The sequence below is a fragment of the Manacus candei genome, unplaced genomic scaffold (assembly GCF_025592945.1).
Source record: "Manacus candei isolate 608988 ecotype Guabito, Panama unplaced genomic scaffold, ASM2559294v1 h1tg000148l, whole genome shotgun sequence".
Taxonomy (NCBI): domain Eukaryota; kingdom Metazoa; phylum Chordata; class Aves; order Passeriformes; family Pipridae; genus Manacus; species Manacus candei.
Window position 1 is genome coordinate 838,733 of NW_026138196.1, and position 26,990 is coordinate 865,722.

Sequence of the window (26,990 nt, forward strand, 5' to 3'; positions counted from 1 at the left end):
CCTTCTCCCTTTCTTCTCCCTTCTCTCCTTTTTCTACTCCTTTTTCCTCCTCTTTCCTGCTTTTTCCCTCCCTTTGTTTTCTCCTTTTTTCCCTCCTCTTTTTTTCTTCTGCAGCCAAAAAAGCCTCAAAATCAGATTTTTTCTTTTTAATCTTCAAAACCCACTTAGTACATTCCCTGATTAGCTGAGGTGAAAAAAACCCTTCTGGGGGAGCATCAGGGGGCACAAAATGTCCTTTTTAATAATCACCTACTCACACCATGGGAGCCACAAACCACAGGCTGGGAGCCCTTGAAAAATATGATTTTGCTGCTTTCTTTTTTGGGTTATTCCTGTTATTTATCCTCCTGTTTGGTCCTTAGGACTTAAACTGCCCCACAAACCCAGGGCACTACCAGAGGAATCAAAGGACTCGACCGAGTTTTACGTCACTGGGTCGAGTGGACACGCGGAGGGAGAAGTTTAAATTTAGGCTGAATTAAATAGGACAGGGAAAGATGTGGCTCCAAAAGGCCACAGAAAGACCTGCAGCCTCCTGGCCCTGCAAGACGAGGCTTCACAGCAGAAGATGTTGCTCTGCTGAAGGATTTTACTCGTCCCTCTGAGGGCTTGGTTTAAACAGGAGCCTTTCTATGCACATGCACAGGTTTTATCTCCAAATTTCAGGGCATTTCTTGGGGTTTTGTGCTTTATTTGACCAAGGAATTGCCTTTTCCAGCCCTTCTGCAGATGTGGGGCAGCCTTGCACATCATGGAATCATGGAATGGTTTGGGTGGGAAAGGAGCTTAAAAATCATCCAGTTCTACCCCCTTCCATGGACAGGGACAGCTTCCATTATCCCAGGTTGCTCCAAGTTGGCCTTGGACACTTCCAGGGATGGAACAGCCACAGCTTCTCTGGGAATTCTATTCCAATCTCTCACTACCCACCCAGGGAAGAATTTCTTCCTGATCTTCATCACTTGCTTTTGGTTGCAAATCTCCAAGTGTTTTTGTCCATCTGGAAATCAAAGAGCAAAGAACAACAGAGACTAAACTTCCAGGGAGGTGTTTGCAGACCCACACCAGTGAGGATATTCCAAGTGGGAAATCCCACCTCCAGCCAACCCTCAGGGAGCTGTGCCTGCTTTGAATGGCCTTTCCTTGAGGGCTCCACGAGCCTTGAAGGTGGAGCAGCAATTCCAAAAGTTAATTCCGTCCTCTGGAATCGCGGAACACCCGGTTTTCCCTCGAACTGGGGCGGGTTCAATCCCGCTGGTTTGGCTTGGGCAGGATTCCAACAGGAGCATCCCTGGGGCTGCAAGAGACACACAAACAGCAGGATTGATATTTAGAGGGCTGGGTTTTCCAACAGGGATCATTTCCAGGTGTTTTCCACAGCGGGACACCGGACACCCCACGTGCAGCCACGTTTATCTCAGCAGGCCCCAATTGCAGCCCGGCTCAAACTCTGAGGTGGGAAACACCAGGAGCTCTTTGGCTGTTTGATTTTTTAAAAAACTTTATATATTTTATCTCCTTTTGGAGCAAGAGAGGGAAAAAAACCAAACAAAAACCTCTTGGAATGTGCATTAATCCAGATGAACACGAAAAAAACAGAGATGAGACAAGTCAAGGGCAGAAACTGTTGTGAAACTCCAAGAGGGGGGAAAAAATGGGGATATTTTTTGCAGTCCTGATAGTTAATGTAAAACAGATCTCTGATGTCATCAAACACAGAGAGGACTTGTAGTTCCTGCTAAAAATACCTATTCTGGAATATAAATATCCATCAGTGTGTAGCTGCGAGGCTTCTGGAGAAATCTGCCCCCGTCTCCCCTGCACAGACAGGGATTTAAATGTTTAATCCAAGGCAAGTCGCTCCATCTGAAGGAGTTATTAATTATGGAATGCTCTTGGCAGGACTGAAGTGCAGCAGCAGCAGCAGCAGGGATATCATTTTCAATATCACTCCCATATTATTTCTCATCTCAAACTTATCTTGTGCAGGGGGGATGGTTTTTGGGGTCTTGAAATAGATGTGTTTTTCCATATTAGGGTTTGGATGATTTGAAGCATCTGGCTCTGCCACGGCAGCACATCCTCTCTCAGATATCTTCATTTCTCTCCTGCATGAGTCTCACATCCCTAATTCCAGAGGAAAGGATCTGAAGCCTCTTTACCTCTTTATTCCCGCCTGAAAACTGAGGCAAATGCCCTAAAAATGAGGTGAAAAGAAGGTGTCAGGAGCGAATGTATTGAGGGGGGCAGGAGGCAAGCACAGCATCGAGGTTTCTTAATTTAGAAAAGTCATTTGGGGTCATTTGAATACAAAAGGGATGCTCAGAGCGTCCTAAAAGAGGGCAGATGGTCTGTCTGGGCTTTACTTCTGTCACAGGCCTGGGGCTTCTCTCCAAAGCTTCTGGAGGTTTGGAAAAGCACAGGGTGTGTCAGTTGGTCATTCTGTGCCTTGTGGGGCTGCTCTGGATCCTGATCCCACTTTTTCCTCTCAGCCCCCGTTAAACAAACGGAAATTGTGACACGTTGGTGGCTCCAGGGACAGTCCAGTCACCCATTTGAGTGTGGACTGAGCTTGGAGGTTTGGAATGTGCTTCCTAAATGGGGGTCAGGGTGTTGTGCCTTGGGATGAAAGGATTTTGCTCTGGTTCCTTGGGGGGCATATCCTTGAAATCCATGAAGGTCAAATCCTACAAGGTTAAAGGCAACCAAAATCCGTAGGATATGAAATCCAGGGATCAGAGGACCAAAAATACTCCAGGCTGTTTTGGACAGCAAGTCTCTTAATGGAATCATAGAATCATGGAATGGTTTGGGTTGGAAGGAACATAAAGATCATCTATTTTCAACCCCCTGCCATGGGCACCTCCCACTATTCCCAGGTTGCTCCAAGTCCTGTCCAACCTGGCCTGGAACACTTCCAGGGCTGGGGCAGCCACAGCTTCTCTGGGAATTCCATTCCAAGCCCTCACCACCCTCACAGGGAAGAATTTCTCCCTAATATCCAATCTAAACCTGCTCTCTTCTAATTTAAAGCCATTCCCCCCTTTCCTATCACTCCAGGCCCTTGGAATACATGAGCTGGAAATGTTTTCTGTGTCTTCAGGTGATTCCTCCCCATTTCAAGGCCAGTTTGATGTGCCCTCAGTCACATCAGCAGAGGCACCACCAGCACTGGAGAATTGTCCAGCCCCTGGTTTCATGCCCAGTTTTGTCCTGGACTCATCAGTGTCCGGAAACAAAGAATTCCTCCTCTCTTGTTCCCAGCTGGAGTTGGGACTGGGATGTACATCCCTTCCTCTCCTTGCAAAAGAAATTGCTTTCACCCAATAATCTGGCAATGAGATAGAAAAAAATTCCTGGAAAAACAGGTTGAGTCACATCAAGGTGCATTTGCTTCTTCGGTACCTTCGGACTTAAAATCATGGAATAGAATCAAGGAATGTCCTGAGCTGGAAGGGACCCACAAGGACCATCAAGTCCAGCTCATGGCCCTGCACAGGACACCTCCAAGAAGCCCTTCAGTGCCTTGCGAGGGGAAGTTTTATACCTTCTTTGAGCCCTTCTGCCCCACACACCCCTTGGTTTCCCCACGAGGCCCAAACACAGGCTGGGCCACAAGGATTTTCCATTGGAAATCCCGGAGGTGGGAGGAATTTCACCACTCGAAACTCTGCCCCGGGCAGTGGCAGGATTCCAGAGGGTGGCTGTGAGGCAGAAGAGATGAGAGATGGACTGACACTGCTCCCAGTGAGGAACATCAGCCCACAGAGGGTTCCTGGTGGCACCAGAACACCGTGAGCTGATTCATGTGCTTTGATGCTGTTCTTCACCACAGTCCCTCAGCCTAAGAAAAAAAAGGCTTCAATCTTCAGTAGAACCTTTTCCACCTGGATATCCATTTCCTGAAGCCCACAGGGACTTTCACAAGCTCCTGCCATGCAACAAATCCAAAGCAGCATCCCCCTGTTGTCACCTGTTCACGCACAAACCCGCGATCGGATGAGCCGTGGCCTTACAAAGCCGGGCTGAAAACAAGCCAGGTTTTGTTCCTAATCTCTCCTGGCTCCCGGGAGAAAGGCCACGGGGGAGGAGGTGTTTATAGCACAAAGACAGCTGGCACTGTGTTGAGGGGGTGACATCCAAATCTGGAAGAAAAACAAACACCCAGGGGGTGGTGACAGACTCTGACGAGCTCACGGCGGAGGAGGAAAATCATCCCGGTGATGAGGGGAGGGATGACAGCAAAATGTCTGAGTTCTGACCCAGAAAATAAGGGCTTTTAAACAAAATGCTGTCATGGTCAGCTTGGGAATGGGGTCTGCTTTATCTCTGCCTTTGGGGAATATAACTGGAAGATTTCTTTCGGCTGCTGGTGGCCACAGATCACGGCAGGGTTTTCTGAAAGCTTCTTTTTGCAAAGATGCCACAGGATTCCTCCAGCACAGGAAGCCACTTGAGGAATCTCAAGGGGCTTTTACTACCAAACTCAATGACCATGTGCAAAGTGTCTCCTCAGCTTAGAAAACTCAACCCTTACCCTCAATTCTTCTTATCACGTATTGGAAGAAAAAAAATTCACCTGAAGTCTGTGCATCTTTGTGGCTCTGCTGGTGAGAGGCTGTCCCAGACCTTCACTGTGATGGGCAGAAATCCATAAATAATAAATTGCTGTTCTTGCTTCTCCCTGCTCCTGGATGAGATTTCCATGGGCGTGGACATACTGAGCTGCTCTTGAAAGATCAGCTCTCCAAGCACAATATTTATTATTATTATTATTATTAATTGTGACTGTCCCCTTGAGCAATCCAAGCTGTGGCCAAGGTCTCATGAGTTAGAAGAACATCACAAGAAGGGTCCTTAGAGGATCTGTTGTTTCAGAGTCTCCTGGGGCACAGGTGAGTTGGACAAAGGAGCTGAGAGATGTTTTATTCAATCTCTGAGCTATAATATTACCCCTTTATAAAGGCAATTCATGAATCCTCATTTAATAGAAAAACACAGATGAGAGTCCCACTGGTGTCCTCTTTTTTGGGATAAAATCCAACTGCTGCTTCAACCAGCCACCCATTTCTGGAATGACTCTGGGGTGTGAGGGGAGGGAAGACTGATCAAGGAAGACCTTGATTTTGGGGTGGAAAAACTGCAACAATATTCCCAGTCAAGCTTTCTGGGAGATCATTCTCTCAGGAAAACCAGTGCCTTTGCACCTGGAAAGTGTCTTGCATTCCCAGGAAGGTTTGGGAAGGGAAGGTTTGGGAAGGGAAGGTTTGGGAAGGGAAGGTTTGGGAAGGGAAGGGAAGGGAAGGTTTGGGAAGGGAAGGTTTGGGAAGGGAAGGGAAGGTTTGGGAAGGGAAGGTTTGGGAAGGGAAGGTTTGGGAAGGGAAGGTTTGGGAAGGGAAGGGAAGGGAAGGGAAGGGAAGGGAAGGGAAGGGAAGGGAAGGGAAGGGAAGGGAAGGGAAGGGAAGGGAAGGGAAGGGAAGGGAAGGGAAGGGAAGGGAAGGGAAGGGAAGGGAAGGGAAGGGAAGGGAAGGGAAGGGAAGGGAAGGGAAGGGAAGGGAAGGGAAGGTTTGGGAAGGGAAGGGAAGGTTTGGGAAGGGAAAGGAAGGGAAGGGAAGGGAAGGGAAGGGAAGGGAAGGGAAGGGAAGGGAAGGGAAGGGAAGGGAAGGGAAGGGAAGGGAAGGGAAGGGAAGGGAAGGGAAGGGAAGGGAAGGGAAGGGAAGGGAAGGGACCTACAATGATCCTCTAGTCCAACTGCCTGACCACTTAAGGACTGATCAGATGTTAAATCATGTTATTAAGGACATTGTCCAAATACTTCTCAAGCAGTGACAGGCTCGGGGCATCAATCACCTCTCTAGGAAGCCTGTCCCAGTGTTTCACCACTCCCTCTGGGAAGAAATGCTTCCTAACATCTCTCCCAAGCTGAAGTGTTCAGCTCCTCTTACTTATTTGATGCAAACTCCTTCGTTTCTCCACTTGCCCTGATGCCAAGGATGTCTCCAACCTGCAGAGCTCATCCATCCTCCACCCAAAAGCAACCAGGGAAGGACAAGAATAGCCTCTACAAACTGAGAATTCACAGAATCCTGGAATCAGCTGGGTTGGAAAAGACCTCTGAGATCGTCGAGTCCAACCAACCCCGTGCCCCAACCCCACCTTGGCACCCAGTCCATGGCACCGAGTGCCACGTCCAGGCTCTGCTTCAGCACCCCCAGGGACAGGGACTCCACCCCCTCCCTGGGCAGCCCATTCCAAGGGCTGATCCCTCTCTCTGGAAAGAACTTCTTCCCAATGTCCAACCTAAACCTCCCCTGGCACAGCTCAGGGCTGTGCCCTCTTGTCCTACTGTTGGTTCCTGAGAGCAGAGCCTGACCCCCTCCGGGCTCCCCTCTCCTGTCAGGGAGTTGCAGAGAGTGAGGTCTCCCCTGAGCCTCCTCCTCTCCAGGCTGAGCCCCCCAGCTCCCTCAGCTGCTCCTCATGGGAACTGTGCTCCAGACCCTTCCCCAGCCTCGCTGCTCTTCTCTGCACCTGCTCCAGCCCCTCAATAACTCACTCAGCTCTGAGCCAGAGTGGTGGGATCCACCCCACAGAGGACACAACTCTCTCCCAGACTCTGTGCCAGCTGTGCCAGTGGTTTGGAGCCATAGGGAGTGTCTGTGTTTTTGGGAAAGGCCAGGCCTGCAGGAGCACGTGCAGGTGGGACTCTGGGTGTGGGTGGATGGATGTCCCTGTGTTGTTTTCTCTCCCTGATTGCTCAATAACCTCGTTTATTTGGCAGCCTCCCCACAGCCCTGGAGGCCAAGGAAGAGTTAATGGGATTTATGGAATCCTGTAATCACCCAGGCTCTGCAACAACATGTGACAACATGATGGGTTTATTAAGGAGGATCAGGTGCATCTGAGATTAATGAGGCTTTTAGGAGCTTGAAGGAGATAAGGACAACCCCCTGGAAGTTTAATTGGCTCCAAGATTCTCCTGCTTTATTTCTGGGGAGAAGGAATGACACAGTGACCTCCTCCCGGCACCAGCATTCAGAAATAGTCCCAGGAAATGTCTCTGCCGTGGCCTGGGAATGAATATCCCATGGGATGAGTGGCAACAGGTTGCTGCACTAACCCTCTGCAGCCCAGGTGAGTCCAGCACAGAGTGGGATCATGTTTTTCCTGATCACAGGAGGAGGAATGGGGCCAAATCGTTCCTGGTCCTCCTTTCATAGCATCACTTCTCTCCTGGACACTCAATGTCTGCTCAATTCCTGGGCTAAATCCTGCAGGTCTGGAAAGATGTAGGTGCAGTAAACGGCTTTTAAAGGATGGGGAAGGGGAGAACAGACCTGTGCTCACGTGGGAATCAACAGGAACCAGGGAAGAGCAGCTGGACTGTCTCCCAAACCAGCCCAGGGAGTTGCACCACAGACCCCAGGGCTGCCTTCCAACCTCGTGGGTGTTATAATTCTGCATTTGGATCCATATTTGGATCCAAATATCTTTTTATTTCAGCTTTTCCCCCAAAACACCTTTCACCAGACACCAGTGGCTGTCACTTCCAGCTGGAAATCTTTCCAAATACCACCAGCCCCCATTCTCCATGAAATACTGTTTTTAAGCAAAGCAGGTCCACACACCTGAGCTGTCGAAATGCAGAGCTGTTTTTTCTCATGTTTTTTTAATTCCTTCCGAGGTTTTTACTCAAATCTATTTTTGGTATCAAGATGTAGGTTCTCATTATAAATAGCTGCGTATTCTGATTCAGGCTGATAACTGGGACAAGGATGCACTGGGCATCCAGACCTTCATTTTGGGGTGGGAAAACTGCAACAACAGTCCCAGCCGAGATTTCTGGGAGATCCCTTTCTCAGGAAAACCAGCACCTTTGCACCTGGAAAGTGTCCTGCATTCCCCAGATATAAATCAAGTGGGAGCACTGGAAGGACTCACTGCCAAGTTAACAAATCATCCCAACAAGGCTTTGAAGCTCTACAGCAACTTCTCCTCTGAGCTCAGAGTCTGAATTTAGACACAAGGACTTCAGCATCAAAGCTGGCTGATAAATATTCCTCTCATTTTGTAGTCAAAAAGCTGTGTCACAATCCTGCACATCCTCGTGTGTGACACTGAACCAAAGCCCTTTGCAATAAATAAATTAAAAAGAATAATAAAAAAAAGGCTTTGTGTGGTTTGAGAACAGATTTAAATGATTAATTACTCCTACAAATCAGAAGCAGGTTGTAAACATGTCACAGCAAAAAGAAACAATTCTGTTTGAAACAGAAGGTGGATTTAGATGGGATTTTAGGGAGAAATTTTGCCCTGGGAGGGTGGTAAGGGCCTGGAATGGAATTCCCAGAGAAGCTGTGGCTGCCCCAGCCCTGGAAATGTCCAAGGCCAGGTTGGATGGGGCTTGGAGCAGCCTGGAATAGTGGAAGGTGTCCCTGCCCAGGGCAGGGGTTTGGAACTGGATGATCTTTACGTTCCTTCCAACCCAAACCATTCCATGATTCTATATTTCTATGATTCTGGGAAACTCTGAGCAGTCCTTGGCAGGGATTTCTCCAGCCATCCCAAATCCACAGAGTCACGGAGCCAAGCAGGCTGAGCACAAAAGGTAGAGGAAATCAGAAAGTCCCAACACCATCCTGTGATATGGGGTCACATCCCTCCATCCTTGGGATAAGAGGTGAAATGGCTCATTCAGTGTGGCAGCAGGTGCAGGGAAGGGATTCTGCCCCTGGACTGGGTACTGGTGGGACCTCACCTGGAGTGCTGTGTCCAGTTCTGGGTACTCAGTTCAGAAAGGACATGGAGGGGCTGGAGCAGGTCCAGAGAAAGGCAATGAGGCTGGGGAAGGGTCTGGAGCACAATTCCCATGAGGAGAGGCTGAGGGAGCTGGGGCTGTTCAGCCTGGAGAGGAGGAGGCTCAAGGGAGACCTCTTCACAGTTATTATCTTTCCTCTTGTCTTGCTGTGCATCTGTAAAATCTGTTTAAGTGAGGAAAGGGTTCACAGCTGGCTTGTGATGCCACAATCTACTGCTTCCATCATGACTTTTTTTCCCTGGCCTTTGGGCTGAGCCTTTTAGATCAGATTTTCAACTTTAATCACTACAGTGTTGCCCCCCTGTTTCTGCTGCTCAACAACCCTTTCATGAACTGCTCCCGAATTCCATCAGCTGCTCCTCGGTTCCACCATCCTCTCCAGTGTCTTTGGATCTGATGAGTAAGTTCATGGAATCCCAGAGTCACAGAATCATTGAACGGTTTGAGTTGGAAGGGACCTGCTCCCAGGAACCAGCAGTAGGACAAGAGGTCTCTGTCTTAAGCTTTGCCAGGGGAGGGTTTAGGTTGGATATTAGGAAGAAATTCTTTCCAGAGAGAGTGATCAGCCATCGGAATGGGCTGCCCAAGGAAGTGGTGGATTCTTCGTCCCTGGAGGTGTTTAAGGTGAGACTGGATGTGGCATCAGTGCCATGGGCTGGGAACCACGGCGGGGTTGGATCAAGGGTTGGACTTGATGATCCTGGGGGTCTTTTCCAACCTGGCTGATTCTATGATTCTGTGATTGAGTTGTGTCCTTCATCCCTCCTGTTTATGAAGCACTTGGACCAAGGGGATTTGTGGGGATTTGTGGAGATCCCCACCCATGACAAGCCCCAGACAGGGCCGGTTGCAGCCACCTCTCCATGCTGTCACTGGAGCATCCCTGGAGCCCACATGGCTTTGACAAGAACCACGTGGAGGAATTTAATCTTCCCCTCCTCCACTGGCCTTGGAGGCTTCACCTCTTTGATCTCTGGCCTGTTTGGCAGCATATTTCCCTCCTTTCAGCTCTCACAGGAGGGATCACGGCTCCGGCGAGAGATTGAGGCTGAAAAGCAGAAAATCTGTGGAGGGTGAGGCTTTGTGTTCCTATTTTCATCCCCCAGATCAAAACAAAGCTCTCAAAACACAGGAAGATGCTTCCTGGTTCAGCAGAAACCTGAGCCTCTCTTTGGAGCAGGTATTTTGATATTAAAATTAATGAATAGCTCTGTTCCACTCACCTGGTGTAAAGCTGTCTGCACTTTTCCTGCTTCTGGAAATGATGTCTCTGCCTATTTATTCCCCCCCCTTACAAAAGAAAAGCAACATTTTTGGGGTGTATTTTTGTATCATTTTTGAGTATTCTTTAATTTTTTTGTGTATTTATCTTTTTTTTTAGCATTTTTTAGCATTTTTTGTTTATTTTTTATCTTTTTTTTTGTTCTTTTTTTTTTTTGCTGAAATGTAATTCCCTTCTCATCCAGTTGACCCCTGGGCCCACATTTTTTTTCTCCTCACCCCTGGAGGCTCTTTGAGCCTCTCCCTGCAGTTTTGCCCCCCCATTGTTTATAAATGAGTCTTTTGCTCCCTTTTTGCCCTTTCTGCTGAGCATTCCCAACACTTTGGGTTTGCCTCTTATCCTGTGACCTCTGGGAAGAGTTTGGCTCAGTCTTTCCTACACCTTCTTTAAAATGCTGGGAGAGCACCAAAAGTCCATGTTCCAGGGCAAGGAGAACTTCAGAGAGAGGTGAATAATTGGATGTGTCCAAAAGCTGAGGAAACCAGGCAGGACTTTCCTTGGTCAGTGGAGAGAGGCTGGTTTGCATCCCACCCCTTCCTGACACTGGATGGGGCTGGGATGAGTTGCCACCTGATGTTTGATTTGTGTCCTCTTCTTGTCCCAGCTCAGAGATGAATTTTTGTAGAACGATCTGGCTGTGGTTTGTTGCTTCAGCTCCCAGCTGAGAGTCCTTCCCACGGGCCCTGGAGCTGCCCAAGCAGTTTTTCCCTTGGAGCAGGAGGTTGTTTTCCCCTGGGAGCAGCAGCTGCCAGGCAGGAGTCTGGATAAACACATCACTGTACAACATTTCTTTGAACGTGTTGTGTTTTCTCCCATTCCCCAGTGGCAAAGGGAGCAGCAGCTGGGCAGGGAAATGCCCTCTTGAAAGCCCTCCAGGTAAAAATCCACCTTCCTGACTGCCTGACACGTCCCAACCAAGAAAAACCGGGAATCAGAATGTTCCACTGCTGCCTCTAAATGAGAAACTCCGATCTGTGTCTGCTTCCAATCCTCACAGGATAACTGGAGTCCATTGTGTTGCTGATTCTTTCCTAGAAGAAGTGTTCCAGGAAGCACTTCTGACCCCCTGCTGGGATGACAGAGCCCTTCAGGAGCATCCAGAGGATTTTTTCTTTTATGTCTCTGCATGAACAAGCCTTTTGCTGCTGCTGAAAACATGAGCTGCAGCTTTAAGTTCAGCAGTGCCTGAGCTGTCCCCTCTGGAAGTGCATCCCTGCAGTTCCCTGATGTCCATGGAGTTGCACAGCAGGACTTAATCTCATTTACTGCTTATTTATTATTCCTCTTGTCTGTTCTTATTTGTGTTCTGGTTCTCCATGTACCTTTCTGATCAAACCTGGAGACACCCACCTTCAGCAATCATGAAATTAAGGAATGCTTTGGGTTGGAAGGGAAATTAAAGATCAGCTTTCCCATTCCTTTCCATGCAACCCCCTGCCATGGGCAGGGACACCTTCCACTAGCCCAGGTTGCTCCAAGCCCCCTCCAACCTGGCCTTGGACACTTCCAGGGGTGGGACAGCCACAGCTTCTCTGGGAATTCCATTCCAGCCCCTTACACCATCACAGGGAAGAATTCCTTCCCAATATCCCATCTAACCCTTCCTTCTGGCAGTGGGAAGCCATTCCTTGTGTCCTGTCCCTCCATCCCTTGTCCCCAGTCCCTCTCCAGCTCTTCTGGAGCCCCTTTAAGCACTGAAAGGTGCTCTAAGGTTTCCCTGGAGCCTTCTCTTCTCCAGGCTGAACACCCTGAGCTCTCCCAGCCTATCCAGCCAGTGCTACATTACCCTGCTGGGAAAAAAAAAAACAAACTGGGTATTTGTCCCCAGAGCGAGCATCACATTTTGCAAGCAGAGCTGTGTGTGTGCACAGACCAGGAAATACCTGTAAAATCCAGGAAGTGCTTTTCAAAACCGATTTTTAAAAACAAATCTCGATGACTTAATTCGATCAGGGAAGGCGGTTACATAAGAAGATTATCTTTTTACTTCAAGGCTGTGGCAACATGAGTCAGGCCCTCAAGGGCAGGGCTGTGCCACCAGGCAATAATTATTCCTCTACAGATCTGTGCTCCCTATGGCAACTTCACTGTCCTCTCTGCAAACAAGCTGGGAAAGGCTTGGGGACAGCACAGGAACTGCTCTGTGCTCCTCTGAAGGGGAAGAACAGAGCTTGGTCCTGATATTTGGAAAGATTTCCAGCTGGAAGTGACAGCCACTGGTGTCTGGGGAAAGGTGTTTTGGGGGGAAAGCTGAAATAAAAGGAGTTGCCTCCCAGTGTGGATCAAAAATCTGGAATTACAACACCCATGAGGTTGGAAGGCAGCTCTGGGGTCTGTGGTGCAACTCCCTGGGCTGGACTGGGAGACAATCCAACTGCTCTTCCCTGATTCCTGTTCTTCCACACATGAGCAGAGCCCATGGCAGCCCAGCTCTGTCCTCCCCTTCCCCATCCCCAAAGCTGCATCATGGACAATAATATTCCTTTGCACAAACAGCTGGGAAATGTGGATTGAATCCTCCAAAGCCCGTTCTGGGGGGATGGAATGTTTTAGAGACTTTCCTTAGGCTACAGGAGGATGGAGGTGGGGTGGGAACTGAGTTGGCCCGAGCCAGCAGCTCCCCCTTATTCATGGATGATGAATATTTTATGGAATCACAAAATTATTCAAGTTGGAAGAGACTTAAAGACCATCTCATTCCTGCCATGGGACACCTTCCACTATCCCAGGTTGCTCTGAACCCCATCCAACCCGGCCTTGGACACTTCCAAGGATGGAGTAACCACAACCCCTTTGAACATCAAATTTATTGTTTCTCTCTCTTTCCAAGAATTCCCAAGGGAGCCATGAGAAGCTCAAGTGTGGATCTTTACACCACAATTCTGCCCCAATTCTCAGTTCCATCACTGGCTCCAAAAAATCTTTCCCCTCAGAGAGGATCCATCCGAGCTCCTGGGAAAAGAAGGGTCCTGTGTTACCAGATTTCCTTTCCTCATGGAATCTCCGTGGTTTTGTTACACTCAAAATCCTGTTATGGGCAAAAATGAAACACACCTTTTACGTAAAATTAAAAGTTTATTATTTCTCTCCTTACTCTGTATTATTACTGGCATGAATTATTATTACTATTATCTGCTACTACATATGAAATCATAACAGTTTAATCAAAAAATTATGAGTAGTGAAGATCTAATTATTTAGACATAAAAAGAGAAAGGTTATTATTATTATTATTGTTGATGTGATTATTACTATTATTAATAACCTGCACCCTGAGCCCTCCATTAGGAGGAATATGATGGTGGAAATGGATTCTTCTCCCTCAACAAAGGGTCTGCTGGGAATCATTTGGTTTATGATTCATGGATTCATAGAATATCCTGAGCTGGAAGGGACCCACAAGAATCATCCAAGTCCAACTCCAGCACAGAACAACCCCAAAAAATCCCACCATGTGCCTGAGAGCACTGTCCAAACTCTTCCTGAGCTCTGACAGGGTTGGTGCTGTGACCACTTCCCTGGGTGCTCAACCACTCTCTGGCTGAAGAACATTTCCATTTCCATTCCTTCCATTTCCCTGCGTCAGAAGGCTCAGGTCTGCCTCACAAGGGATTTTATGATGTGGTAAATGTTTTGTTTTTTTTTTTGCTCTTTGTTCTCTTTGCTGTTCCTAAAGCTGATTTTTCCCACCTCAAGGTCTCTGTTTCTTTGACCACTGGGGACTTGCTTAATACCCTGTGTCCTATCACCCCATGCCAGCACTGCCCTGTGCCACATCCTGCACATCCATAGAATCTTTTAGGTTGGAAAGGACCTCTGTTACCCAGTCCAGCCACTAACCCAGCACTACCAAACCCACATCCCCAAGTGCCACATCTAAATCCCTCCAGGGTTGGTGACTCCACCTTTCTTTCCATGAAGAAATTTTTCCAGCTCTTGAGGCCTCTGCTGCTGTACCAGGTCTGTGTTTCTTTCTGTCACAAACATCTCCTCCTACAACACAACTCCTTGTGACAACCCTCTGTGCAAACTTAGAGTTGCACCAGAGAAAGGTAAACAAAAGTGAGGTAAATTCGGGCATAATCACCTGGCCAATTAGGGAAGCTCCTGTTGCAGATGAACAAAGCAAACACAAAGCTCATTTCAGGTCAGGACAAGTTCAGACAAAGCAAACCCAACAAGCCCCAGCCCTGAGGACCTGCAAACTCAATAAAAAAAAGTGTGGCTTCTTGTTATTGAGGCAGAGCTGTATCAGCGTCTCTTGCAAGCTGGTTTTGGTTGTCTTCACCTTTCTGGTGGTGTTCCATCAGCCAGATGTGCTCTGCTCAGCTTCCCAGGCCCAGCAGTGGCTTGGCCTTGGTCCTACATCTGGGGAAGGATCACCCCTTGCACCAGCGCAGGTTGGAAAACAGCCTGCTGGAATCACCTGCTGGAAAACAGCTCCATGGAGAAGGAGCTGAAAGTTCTGGTGGACAAGGAGCTCTCCACATGTTCTGGGGGGCCAAGAAGGCCATTGGGATCCTGGGATGCATCAGGAAGAGCACTGACATGTGATTTGTACTGGGGGGAGCCCAGAACAGGGCACGAGGCTCCAGGTGTTGAGCAGAAGGGAAGGATCATCCACCTCGACTGATACTTCTTTTAATGCTACCCAGGATGTCATGAGGTTCTCTTCACCTATTTCTCCAACCTGTCAAGGTCCCTCTGGGTGGGATCACGACCCCCTCATGTATCAACCACTCCTCCCAGGTTTGTGTCACCCACAGACTTGCTGAGGGTGCTCTGCCCCTTCATCCAGATCATTGATGAGGATGTTGGATGGGGCTGGAGTCAGTTTTGATCTCTGATCTCCAGTTACTGGTCTTCAAGCAGACTTTGTGTCACTGATCTCCGAGCCTGGACATTTAGTTTTCAAGCTAATCCCCTGTCTGCTCACCCAGCCCATACCTCAACAGCAGGTCAGGGAGGTGACTCTGCCCCTCTGCTCAGCCCTGGGGAGCCACATCTGGAGGGTTGTGGCCAGTTCTGGCTCCTCAGCGCAGCAGAGAGGTGGAGCTCCCAGAGCAGGTCCAGAGGCTGCGGAGATGCTGAAGGGATGGAACATCTCTGGGATGAAGGAGCTGGGGCTGTTCATCCTCTAGAAGAGACACTGAGAGGGGACCTCCCCCATGGCTGTCAGAGTGTGCAGGGAGGGGGCAGAGGATGGAGCAGGCTCTGCTCAGGGGGGCCTCAGCAATGGGACATGAGGAACGGGCAGGAACTGATGCCCAGAAAGTTCCACTTGGACATGAGGAAGAACTTCTTTGCTGGGCAGTGACCCAGCACTGAACAGGTTGCCCAGAGAGGGTGTGGAGTCTCCCTCACTGGGGATATTCCAGACCCATCTGGACACAATCCTGTGCCTTGTGCTCTGGGATGGCCCTGCTGGAGCAGGGAGGTGGCACCAGATGAGACACTGTGGTCCCTTCCAACCTGAGCCACTCTGTGATCCTGTGATTCCATTATTTTTGTGTCTCTGCCCATGACTTGGGCTCTCAGCATTCATGGCTCCAGCAGAATTTTTAGCGGAATTTTAGTGGAATTTTTAGTGCTGTTCTCAGAGATGCCAACACAACACCATAGTTGGCTCCTGATGTATTTGGTTTTAAGTTCTCTCTGACAGGGACATTTTGGGATGTCCTGGGCCGTGACTGCCCTGCTGATCAACCACCACAGGGCAAGGCCAGGCCAGGCTGAGCCCAGTAACTCGTGTCTGAGAAAGGGCAGTGCTGTGAAAATCTGGGAGGGTCGTCTTTCTTACTGAACTTGGTGAGTCTGAAATTAATGTTGGTTCATGTGCAGAAGTGCTGACACACAAACACTTCCGGACAGCAAATGGTAAATGTGGGATATTTTTTTTTATCCCTATGAAATAAGTGAGTAGCTGGGAATTTTGGTCATATAAATGTGGGCTGTATCACCCAAGTATCCAGGAACCCCCAAGCCAAGACACTCACTCCTTGGTTTCACCCCCAAAGCAGGATTTTGCATTTTGGGGAACAGAAATAAAAAAGAAAAAAAAAAGAAAAAATAAGCAAAGGGAAAAAAAGGAGTGGTTCAGAGAGGAAAAGAAAAGAAAAGAAAAGAAAAGAAAAGAAAAGAAAAGAAAAGAAAAGAAAAGAAAAGAAAAGAAAAGAAAAGAAAAGAAAAGAAAAGAAAAGAAAAGAAAAGAAAAGAAAAGAAAAGAAAAGAAAAGGGTTTCAGTTGGAAGGGACATACAGTCCAATTGTCTGACCAATTCAGGGTCAAGAGAGAAAGAGAGAAAGAAAGAGAAAAAGGGAAAGAAAGAAGGAAAAAAAGAAAGAAAGAGGGAAAGAAAGAAAGAGAGAATGAGAGAAAGAAAGAGAAAAGAAAGGAAAAGAAAAAAATAAAGAAAGAAACAAAAAGAAAGAAAGAAAAGAAAGAAAAGAAGAGAAAGAAAGAAAGTTGTGAAAGTGGCGAGGCCCTGGCACAGGTTGCCCAGAGAAGCTGTGGCTGCCCCATCCCTGGAAGTGTCCAAGGCCGGGTTGGACAGGGCTTGGAGCAACTTGGGACAGTGGAAGGTGTCCCTGCCCATGGCAGGAGGTGAAATGAGAGGATCTTTCAGGTCCCTTCCACCTCAAACCATTCTGTGATTCATTCCATCCATTGCTTCATTTTCAACAGTGAAAAATAAACGGAACTTTCTTTGGAATTGTATTTTTGGAGCAAGAAGTTAAAATAGAATTTGTCACAAGTGCCTTCACACACAGATGAGGAAATTCTTATCCATGTATCTTGGCTCCAGCTTTGCTTTCAGGGAGACTCGATTTTTCTTCAGATTTCAGAAGGAATTTATTGTGTCCACTTCACATCTTGGCACTTCCAAGCATGTCCTGGGATTGGTGAGGATCTGGGACACTTTTCCTTCTCCATGAGGTTCTATCAGGGTTTCTGATGGTCCTCTGCTGGAGTACAAATGGGTTCGTGTTCTCATGGGTTCATGAGGGATACCTGGATTTAAAGAAGGGATTTGGGGCTTGGAAAAGAGCTACCAGGGTCGACAGGTTATATGGACAGGTCTATATAACATAAATGATGTAGGAAAGGTAGATAGAGGGTGGACACAGGGCCATATAACACAAATGATGTAGGAAAGGTGGATAGAGGGTGGACATTTAACATATTTAATATAAATGATGTAGGAAGGGTAGACAAGGAGTGTTCTCATCTATGAGAATGAGGAATCTGAAGAAAACTGTGAGATGAAGGGTTTCAAAGAGAACCAAACTGCCCTCAATGAAATATTGGAGTTAAACTCAAAAGGTGCAGTGAAGGCTGGGAGTGGGAATAAAATCAATGTGCAATGGGACTCTGTGGTGGTGTTTTGCTCTTGGGGGTCCAGCAAAACCTGAGGCTGCTCTGCCAGAACAGGCAGGTTAAAAGGGAGAACCTCCATGGATTTGTCTTTTTGCAGGAGAAATCCAAAACTGCCTCTGGGAATGGAGCTCTGGCCATGGCTCGTGGGTAGAGGACACTGCAAAACTCCCACTGCCAGCTAATTAAGCCTTCAACTCATTCCAAAAGCCCTTCCAGAGCCAGGAATGTGGTTGATCCAGCCCTCTCCATGCCAGGGCAGCACCATGACCAAGTACACGATGTTCTTCCAGCAAAGGAATTATATTTGAGCAACCTGGGAGCTCTGCTTGGATCTGGAATTGCAGCTCGTTCCAAATTTGGGCTCGGTTTGGCAACGGGAAGCAAAGCAGGAGAGGTGAAAATCATGGCAGGAAGATCTCCCAGACTTTGGAGAATACCTGGAAATATTTGGTGTTTGTGTTTTGGTGACCTCAGGGTGGGACTGTAGGGAGCCCAGGCTGGAAAAGTGACCTCAGGAGGCTTCCAATCCAAATTCCTGATCGAAGCTCCCAAGTATCCTCAGGACTTTATCCACCTGAGCAATGAAAACTTCCAAAGATGAGAATTGAACCACCTCTCTCGGAAGCCTTCTGTATTTCACACCATATAGCTTCTAAATCACATCCCAGTTAAATCACATCCCATTAAATCACATCCCATTTAAATCACGTCCCATTTAAATCACATCCCATTTAAATCACAACTTTATTGACTGTTATAAATATCACAAGCAGAATGATAACTGAAGGCAAATATTCTTGCTGAAACTTGAAAAAGGGGATTATAGGAAAATGCAGAACCAGGTCAGGATGGAGCAAAATGTGGGAGCTTTGGCCAACACACAAGGAATTCAGGTGATGCTCTGGAGGATTAAAATAAAGGGGGAAAATTACACTTAATTCCAAATTCAGGCCAGAATCATCACACAAATCACCCAAAATTCCAAGTCAAGACAGTTTTGTTCCAGTGGAATTGGTGGAAGAAATGTTGGTGGAAGAAATGTTCATGGAAGGCCACTGCCAATGAGGGATAACTGGAAACCTCTTGGAAATCTCCTACAAGACCGACCACAAAACCTCACTCATCTCCATGTATAAACAATCCTGAAAGCTGGAACTGGGGTTTGGGCAGAAAATAACACAATTAAATGGGATCAATACCCTTTCAACACAACATTCTTTTTATTCTGCTCAAAGGGGTACAGAAAACGAGAGATTTCGGCCTCCCTGGATCAGATCATTGGCCTGGGAAGTTGAATCTCCTGCCTCATATTTTGGACACAGAGAAGGGTCTCCTTAATTTCTTGGGTACAAAGAAGACCTAGAGAGAACAAAGAGTCAGCCCAAAACTTTGGGGTGGAAAAGACCTGCTCTAAGGAGCCAGGAAAGGCTCTTATAATATTTTTTTTTGCCTTAAATATACTTCACACAGCGGAATTTTTCAGTTCCAAACCAACCAGCCCAGCAGAGCAATGAAACTCCACAGCTGGTTTTGTGGGAGCGGTTGAAAAATTAAAATTAAAAAATTGTGTTGGGACTTCCTGAGTTTTGCTCCTCTGTTAATCGTGGGAAAGGGGTGGATAATAATAATAATAATAATAAAAAAGAAAGAATGGATTTTCGAAGGTTGGAATTGGAGGTTGTTCATGAAGCATCCGAAGGGAAAGCTGGGCTGGTGGGGGGTTTCTCCTCTTCTTCATTGGGTTCTCCAGAGTGAAAGAACTTCCCATCAGCTCCTCAGGGTCTAGTCCAGAAGAAGACACACAGGGAAGTTGCCAGCAGCCCCACTGGCACCAGGCTGATCCTCAGGCTTGTGGCACCGTCCGCGTTGCACAGGTCGGAGTAGCAGCAGGACACGGGGCGGGTCATCCCGATCCCGTCCACGTCCGACGGGACACACACGGAGGAGCACATCTTGGTGACAGTGGAGACTCCAGTGAAGGGATAAACTGACACAAAGAGAGACAGAAGGCATGTTTAGGGCTGGGGGAAATGATGGAGAGCTCTCCTTGTCCCTAGTGAAATGCTTCTTCTCACCTTCCCTACCAAAGTCTTAGTTCTGGTTCAAACACAATGTGATTCCTACCAGGAATATGGGAAGCAGCTCCCCCTGAGTGACCACTGAGCTCTTTGTCCTGCCTAGATGAGCATTACCCTGAAAAAAGTGCATTAGCCACTTTTTCTGCCTCTCCTTGGACTCTCCTCACCATCTCCTCCCTCTCCAAGCGTGACCAGGGACTCGTCAGTAGGACCTTCCAAAGGGAGAACCTCCATCTCCAGAACCTTCAGGGTCACCAGTCAGGCTGGCAAAGCCTCTGTGAGAGCTACAAAGAACTTCAGGGCATTCCTCTTTCACCTTCAGGTGACCAGAAGTTGGTGTCATAAAACTACAGAGCGGTTTGGGTTGGGAAGGAACTTAAAGATCCTCCAGTTCCACCCCCCTGCCATGGGCAGGGACACCTTCCACTATCTCAGGTTGCTCCAAGCCCTGTCCAACCCAGCCTTGGACATTTCCAGGGATGGGGCAGCCACAGCTTCTCTGGGCAACCTGTGCCAGGGCCTCCCCACCCTCACAGGAAAGGATTTCTCCCTAATATCCAACCTAAACTTACCCTCTTTAAAGCCATTCCCTGTTGTCCTATTGCTGCACGACCGTGGAAAAAATTAAACTCTTATTTCTAACCATGCTCAGCATTAACTGGGAGCTTGAGAACCTTAAATATTTACTCACACAAACACTGCTTTCAGCAGCAGCAGCAAGAGACTCTGCCCCACGGGAGCTCTTTCCCACATTTAAGTAAAAAAAAGGACCTGCTCTCCACACCAGCAGCTTCACCATAGAAACACTGATTCTTGTTAAAAGTGTGGATGAAGAAGCCGTTGTCCTTACCCTCCTTCAGGATTCATGTGGAAAGTAGGGATAAAGGGGTCGTTGTCCTTACCCTCCTCCAGGGAATACATGGTGGTCTTGCACATGTGTTCAGTCTCCGAGCAGTTCTCGATGGTCACACACTTCTCCACGGGGGTCTCGCTCTTGCACGTGTAGCACTGCAAGGTGAGAGCTGGGAGGAGAGAAAACACGAGCTTGGGCTCAGTGTGGAACACCAGAGCTGGTCTGTGCCCCTCCCTGGGGAGGGATGTTCCCAAATCCTCACGCTGAGAACGGAAATGGAAGGGTAAAATGCATCTGTGCCAATGGGAATGGGAAATACAGTGGGCTGGTGGTTGAAGCTCCCCGGATCAACTGGGATCTTTTGGATCAATCTGAGACCCCCCAGATCAATCAGAACCCCCACAATCAATCCAGGACCCCTGGATCAATGCAGAATCCCCTGGATCAACCCAAGACATCCAGATCGATCTGGGACACCTGGATCAATATGGCCCCCCCCGGATCAGTCTGAGATCCACTGGATCAATCCAGGTCCCTTGGATCAATCTGGGCCCCCCCAGATCAATCAGGATGCCCAGATCAATCTGGGAACCCTTGATCAATACAGGACCCCCTGGATCCATTCTGGGATCCAGACCCCACAGATCAATATGGGATCCCCTGGATTAACCCAGGACCCCCAGATCACTCTGGGACCTCCAGGATCAATGCAGGATCCTCTAGATCAATATAGGACCCCCTGGATCAATACGGGATCCCCTGGATGAATCCAGAGCCCCCTGGATCAATCTGCAACCCCTCAGGTCAATCAGAACCCCCAGATCAATCTGGGACCTCCGGGATCAATGTAGGATCCTCCAGATCAATATAGGACCCCCTGGACCAATATGAGATCCCCTGGATGAATCCAGACCCCCCCCGGATCAATCTGCAACCCCTCAGGTCAATCAGGACCCCCTGGATTAATACGGCATCCCCTGGATCAATTGGGATCCACTGGATCAATCTGGGACCCTCCAGATCAATACAGGACCCTCGGGATGTCTGGAGGCTCCACAGGAACCTTGGGCCTTGCGGTGACGGGAAGAGGGATAACAGGAGTAGAGGGGTTAATTAATTAATTAATTAATTGGGTGTGATTTATAATTTATGCTTCAGAGGTGGGAGCGGAGCCCTTGTGACCCCAGAGTCAAGCAAGACAAAGCCCCACACCCAGAAGACCCCGTGAACCAGGAAAGACCTTTGGCTGATCGACCTCAGCTCCGGTCTCTGCAGCTCCTTCTCTCCTTGGCTTTGCACTGCTGGAACATCAGGAAGGCACCAGAGACTCCCAAACTCCCAGAATCACGGGGGAGCTTGGAAGAGTCCTCTGGAGCTCATCTGCTCCAATCCCCCTGCTCAAGTAGGACCACCTAAAACCCCTTGTCCGGGAATGTGTCCAGACTGAGTTCTAATTTCTCCAAGGATGGAGATTCCCCAACCTCCCCAGGCAACCTGTGCCAGCTCTCAGTCCCCCTCCTGGTTCAAAAGTGTTTCCTGGCATTCCGAGGGAACCTCCTGCGTCCCAGTTTGTGGCTGTTGCCTGCAGTCCTGACACTGGGAAGAGTCTCTTTGTCCCCTCCCTCCAGGGATTTATAGACATTTCTGAGATTCTCCCTTTGAGGCTTCTCTTCTCCAGGTTGAGCCATCCCTGGTTTTCCTCATGGCCCTTCCTTGGACTCTCTCCAGTGTGTCCATGTGATTTTTCCTGAGGGGAGTGCAGAACAGGGCATGGGGCTCCAGGTGTTGAGCAGAAGGGAAGGATCATCCACCTCGACTGATACTTCTTTTAATGCAACCCAGGATGTCATGAGGTTCCCTTCACCCATTTCTCCAACCTGCCAAGGTCCCTCTGGGTGGGATCACGACCCCCCCCCCATGTATCAGCCACTCCTCCCATGTCTGTGTCACCCACAGACTTGCTGAGGGTGCTCTGCCCCTTCATCCAGATCATTGATGAGGATGTTGGATGGGGCTGGAGCCAGTTTTGATCTCTGACCTCAAGTTACTGGTCTTTAAGTAGACTTTGTGTCACTGATCTACGGGCCTCGACATTTAGTTTTCAAGCCCTGTCTGCTCACCCAGCCCATACCTCAACAGCTTGTCCATGAGAATCTTGGAACAGGTTATCCTAAGAGGTTGTGGACTCCACATCCCTGAAGGTACTCCAGGTTGGATGGGCCTTGAAGCAACTTAGTCTAGCGGAAGGTCTCCCTGCCCATGGCATGTCCCTCCTTTCTCACTAAAAGTGCATATTGGGAGGGCTCCTGGAATAGCCAGGAAAGGCTCTTCTTGACCAGTTGTGGCAATCCCACATTCCAACTGGTTCATCACACCTTCCAGGAGGATTTACAAACATGCCACTGGCCTGAGGCACAGGACAAACCTGCAGGCGCCTGATGCAGCAGGAATGGGGATGGGAAAGGTGTTTGGGAAGCAAAGGAGTCAGGAGTTGCAAGCACACATGGAGAGGGTTGGTCCAGAGCAAAGGAGCTTCTCCCCGCACCATCCTCCTTGAACCCTTGGGATAATGAACCAGAGATATTCCCTTGGCCCGAATTTATGGCCTGGTCCTGTTGTCTTCCCAGTGCTCCATGTTTTTTTCCAGCGAGTAAGAGATTTCAAATCAGCTTTTCACTTTAAGGCCAGGTTGGACAGGGCTTGGAGAAACCTGGGCTAGTGGAAGGTGTCCCTGCCCATGGCAAGGGGTTGGAATGAGATGGTCTTCATTCTTCACGTTGCTTCAATCTGTCCTTGGACACTTCCAGGGATGAGGCAGCCACAAATTCTCTGGACAGCTTGTGCCAGGGCCTCACCACCCTCACAGGCAAGAATTAAACATGTAAACAACCACCTTGATGAATTCTATAGGGACATCTTCTGCTCCACATGGAGGCCATAGAAACAAAATTTGGTACTCAGGACTCCAAATCTGACCCTGCCTTGTTCCTCACCGGTTTATGGGTGTTCCTCATCAGCTCCATGTTGAGCTGCAAAGGCCCTTTCCAGCTGCAGGTTCCTCTCAGCTCCCAGACACACAAAATAACCACAGCCCAAGTCTTTCCTTGTCCAAATTCTTCTGAGATGGAGAAATTTTAGAGAAAAACACCGAAGAGCCCAAATTGTTGTGACACAGAGCACTCCAAGCTTAAGGTGTCAAGCCAAAATAGTGTCTGGTGTTTCCCATCAACAGGAAAGATATTTCAGGATAAGATTTTCAGGGCATTCTGCAGGTTTTCCTGAGGAACCAAACACTTGATGTGGGTCCTCTACTCCAGATCCTCTTTTCCACCCCCTTGGAGAAACCTGAATTTGTCTTAAAATCACAGCAACGTACTTGGTACAGCCCAGCAGCCCCTCTTTGGTCTGGAAGGCAGTTGTCACCTTATCTGTGTGACATTCCTGCTGAAATTCCTGTAAATCCCACTGGAAAAAGAGCAAGGATTCAGCTCATCCCAGCACACCCACAACAGGATGTCAGAAAGTCATCTTGTGAAAATAGAGATCAACTAATAAGCTAGAAAAAAAAAAAAAAAGCCCTTTTCTAAACAGACCCGGGAATTTTCTTGCTTTTATTCAAAGCAAACTTTATAATGTTTTGTTTGCTTTAATTCTGAGTCTGACAGTTGTCAAACACATCTTTGGGGGGGAAGAATCGTCACCGGTCTCAGGTTTCAGGAGATTTTGCAAATCCAAACCACAGCATTTGTGTTGCTCTCTGAAAAGAAAACCAAACAAAGCACCTGTTCCTCCCCTGCTGAATCTGCCCCTTGCAGGTCCCAGGATTTAGGAAGGAAAACGAAGTAGAAAATTAAAAATAAATTAATAAATAAAAATTGAAAGAAAATCTTGACAGAGCTCCATGTCCCATCCAGACACAAATAAAATCACACCCTAAACCATCTGGCTTTGGGAATATCCCAGTTAATAGTCCCAGCTCTTGCACAGGACTTTCCTTGGTCATCCAGGAGAACACCAAAGGAGATTTTGGGATCAGCAGAAGGAGCAAGAAGTCATTGTGGTGGTGGAAACAAGGGATGGGGAATCTATTCCAGGATGTCCTTCCCTCTGGGCAGCCCCCTTCCACCCTTAGAGGTTATGGCATCACTTCTCAGGTAGATCTTCCCAGGATGAGGGGATTCCCTGCTTTCTAGGGGATTAAAACACCAGTGTCCTAAATGTCATTCCACACTTGGCTTCATGGAGCTGGTGATGGAGGAGAAACAACTGAATCCCACTGATGGAAACAGAGAGGGAAGTTTTTCATGGCATGCCTGGATTCATGGGGCTTGTTCCCCACCTCCACATCCCAGATAGATCATCCCAAATATCAGGCTGCTGTTGTCCACACACCTCCTGCTCCAAGTCTATCCCCTCCAGTGAGTAGGCAGGTAGAATAAAAGGGATAGAAAGGATGAGGGAGGATCATGGAATCATAGAATAGAATCACAGGATGGTTTGGGTTGGAAGGGATCTTAAAGATCTTCCAGTTCCAACTCCCATCATGGGCAAGGACATCTCCCACTATCCCAGGTTGTTCCAACCTGGCCTTGAACCCTTCCAGGAATGGGGCAGCCACAGCTTCTCTGGGAAATCTAGGATGGTGGGGTCACTCCTTATGGTGACAAACTCCCAAATCCTCCAAAAAACCGGGAAAGACCCCAAAATACTTCACACTTGGTTGTTTTCTGTGGTGGCCTGATGGAATTTTCTTTACTTCAGTGTATTAATAAACAGAGCTCTAAACAAAGACACAATGATAGGACAAGAGAGGATGAGAGGGGTCGAGTTAGATGGAATTTTGGGAAGAAATTGTTCCCTGTGAGAGTGGGGAGGCCCTGGCACAGGTTGCCCAGAGAAGATGTGGCTGCCCCATCCCTGGAAGTGTTCAAAGCCAGGTTGGAGCAAGCTGGGCTAGTGGAAGGTGTCTCTGCCCATGGCAGAGTTTGAAATTCCATGATCTTTAAGGTCCCTTCAAACCCAAACCAGCCTATAACAAACATCAACCCTGCAGCACATGGGCCACCAGCTTTGTCCCAGCCCCTCTTTCCTACTTTTGGTGGCTAAAACTTGATAAATCCCACAGGGAACATATTTTTAGAGAAATTCCACCCACACTGCATTAAACTGGCTGGCAACTTTCAGGGTTAATTATTAAGAAAAAAAAGATCCTCAAAGTTAAAAATAACATTAAAAAAATAAATAAAAAGGAGTGATAGTGAGCAAGGACCTGTAAAAAAGTGAGAGCTGGAATTTGCATTAAAGAGATGACATGGCATAATCACACCCTGCCTTGTAACACTTCCTAAAGAGCCTGAACCAACAATCCCAGTGACACCGTCTGACAGGCTGGAAATATTCCAAAGATAGATTTTTTTTCTTTTGGGCTGAAAACTGCTCCAAGCAGGAGGCCTGAATTTCAGGGGGTACTGGACACATCCTACCCCATCCTGCTGAATATCCTGGTGGGATTTGGGTAAATCAGAGTAGGAACTTACCAAATTCTGTGCAAATGAAGGCAGCCAACAGAAGAGACAGAAACACCTTCATTGTTGCCTGGGTTGTCACTGCTCTTCAACTGGCTTTGATGTCAAACTTCCTGGGGGTTTCCCATGCACTGATCGTGTCCCCAGCTCCAAATCTACTGGAAAAACGAGTCCCATTGAGCTATAAATGAATTGAAGGAGCTGCAAATCAGGCCCCACCTCCTGCCTCCACCGTCACCTCTTTTCATGTTCCTTGGAGAAGAAAATTAGGGTTCAGGCTTTGGACAATGGCTGGGATTGTTTAAGGTGGGTGCCTCGTGACGGGGAAGCCCAGGGGTGTTAAATAATCCCGGTGGCCCTGTCTTGCCTTGAAGCCTGGTGATAGTTCTCCTTCCTTTTTAGGAAGGTCTGGGTGGTTTCCAGAAATCCTGGGGGAAAAAGCATTAGTGGCTGTGAACTTCAAGGCTTGGAGCCTCAAGGACTTTGCTCCTCTGTGTTTGGACCTTCAGTTGGGGACAGAGTTTATCCCTAAGAGAATCATAGTTTGAGTTGGAAGGGACCTTAAAGACCATTCCAATCCCCTCCCACAAACAGGGACATCTTCCACTAGACCAGGTTGCTGCAAGCCCCATCCAACCTGGCCTTAAAGTGGAAAACTGGCTTGAAATCCCTTTACTCACAGGAAAAAACATGGAGCACTGGGAAGACAACAGGACCAGGCCATAAATTTGGGCCAAGGGAATGTCTCAGGTTCAGTGTCCCAAGGGTTCAAGGAGGATGGTGCGGGGAGAAGCTCCTCTGCTCTGGGCCAACCCTCTCCACGTGTGCTTGCAACTCCTGACTCCTTTGCTTCCCAAACACCTTTCCCATCCCCATTCCTGCTGCATCAGGCGCCTGCAGGTTTGTCCTGTGCCTCAGGCCAGTGGCATGTTTGTAAATCCTCCTGGAAAGTGTGATGAACAATTTGGAATGTGGGATTGCCACAACTGGTCAAGAAGAGCCTTTCCTGGCTGTTCCAGGTGCTCTCTCAACACACACTTTTAATGACAAAGGAGGGAAA

At 48.2% G+C, this 26,990-nt stretch overlaps 1 protein-coding gene across 1 annotated transcript; it reads right to left on the reverse strand.

Moving 5' to 3' along the window:
* Positions 1-19,249: 19,249 nt before the first annotated feature.
* On the reverse strand, positions 19,250-26,015 carry LOC127462974 (ly6/PLAUR domain-containing protein 2-like). The gene is made up of 3 exons (XM_051771909.1): positions 25,943-26,015; positions 20,455-20,574; positions 19,250-19,461 (listed from the first exon to the last, which is right to left on the reverse strand). Exons 1-3 carry the CDS (start codon positions 25,992-25,994, stop codon positions 19,250-19,252), a joined length of 384 nt encoding a protein of 127 aa, XP_051627869.1. The 5' UTR covers positions 25,995-26,015.
* Between the last annotated feature and the right edge of the window lie 975 nt (positions 26,016-26,990).

Excerpts from the sequence above, each read along its gene's own strand:
- LOC127462974 (XM_051771909.1), bottom strand. The coding sequence starts at position 25,994 with ATGAAGGTGTTTCTGTCTCTTCTGTTGGCTGCCTTCATTTGCACAGAA. Across the intron at positions 20,575-25,942 it reads CTTCATTTGCACAGAATTTG|CTCTCACCTTGCAGTGCTAC; the intron begins GTAAGTTCCTAC and ends CTCTCCTCCCAG. Across the intron at positions 19,462-20,454 it reads CATGTATTCCCTGGAGGAGG|TTTATCCCTTCACTGGAGTC; the intron begins GTAAGGACAACG and ends TCTTTGTGTCAG.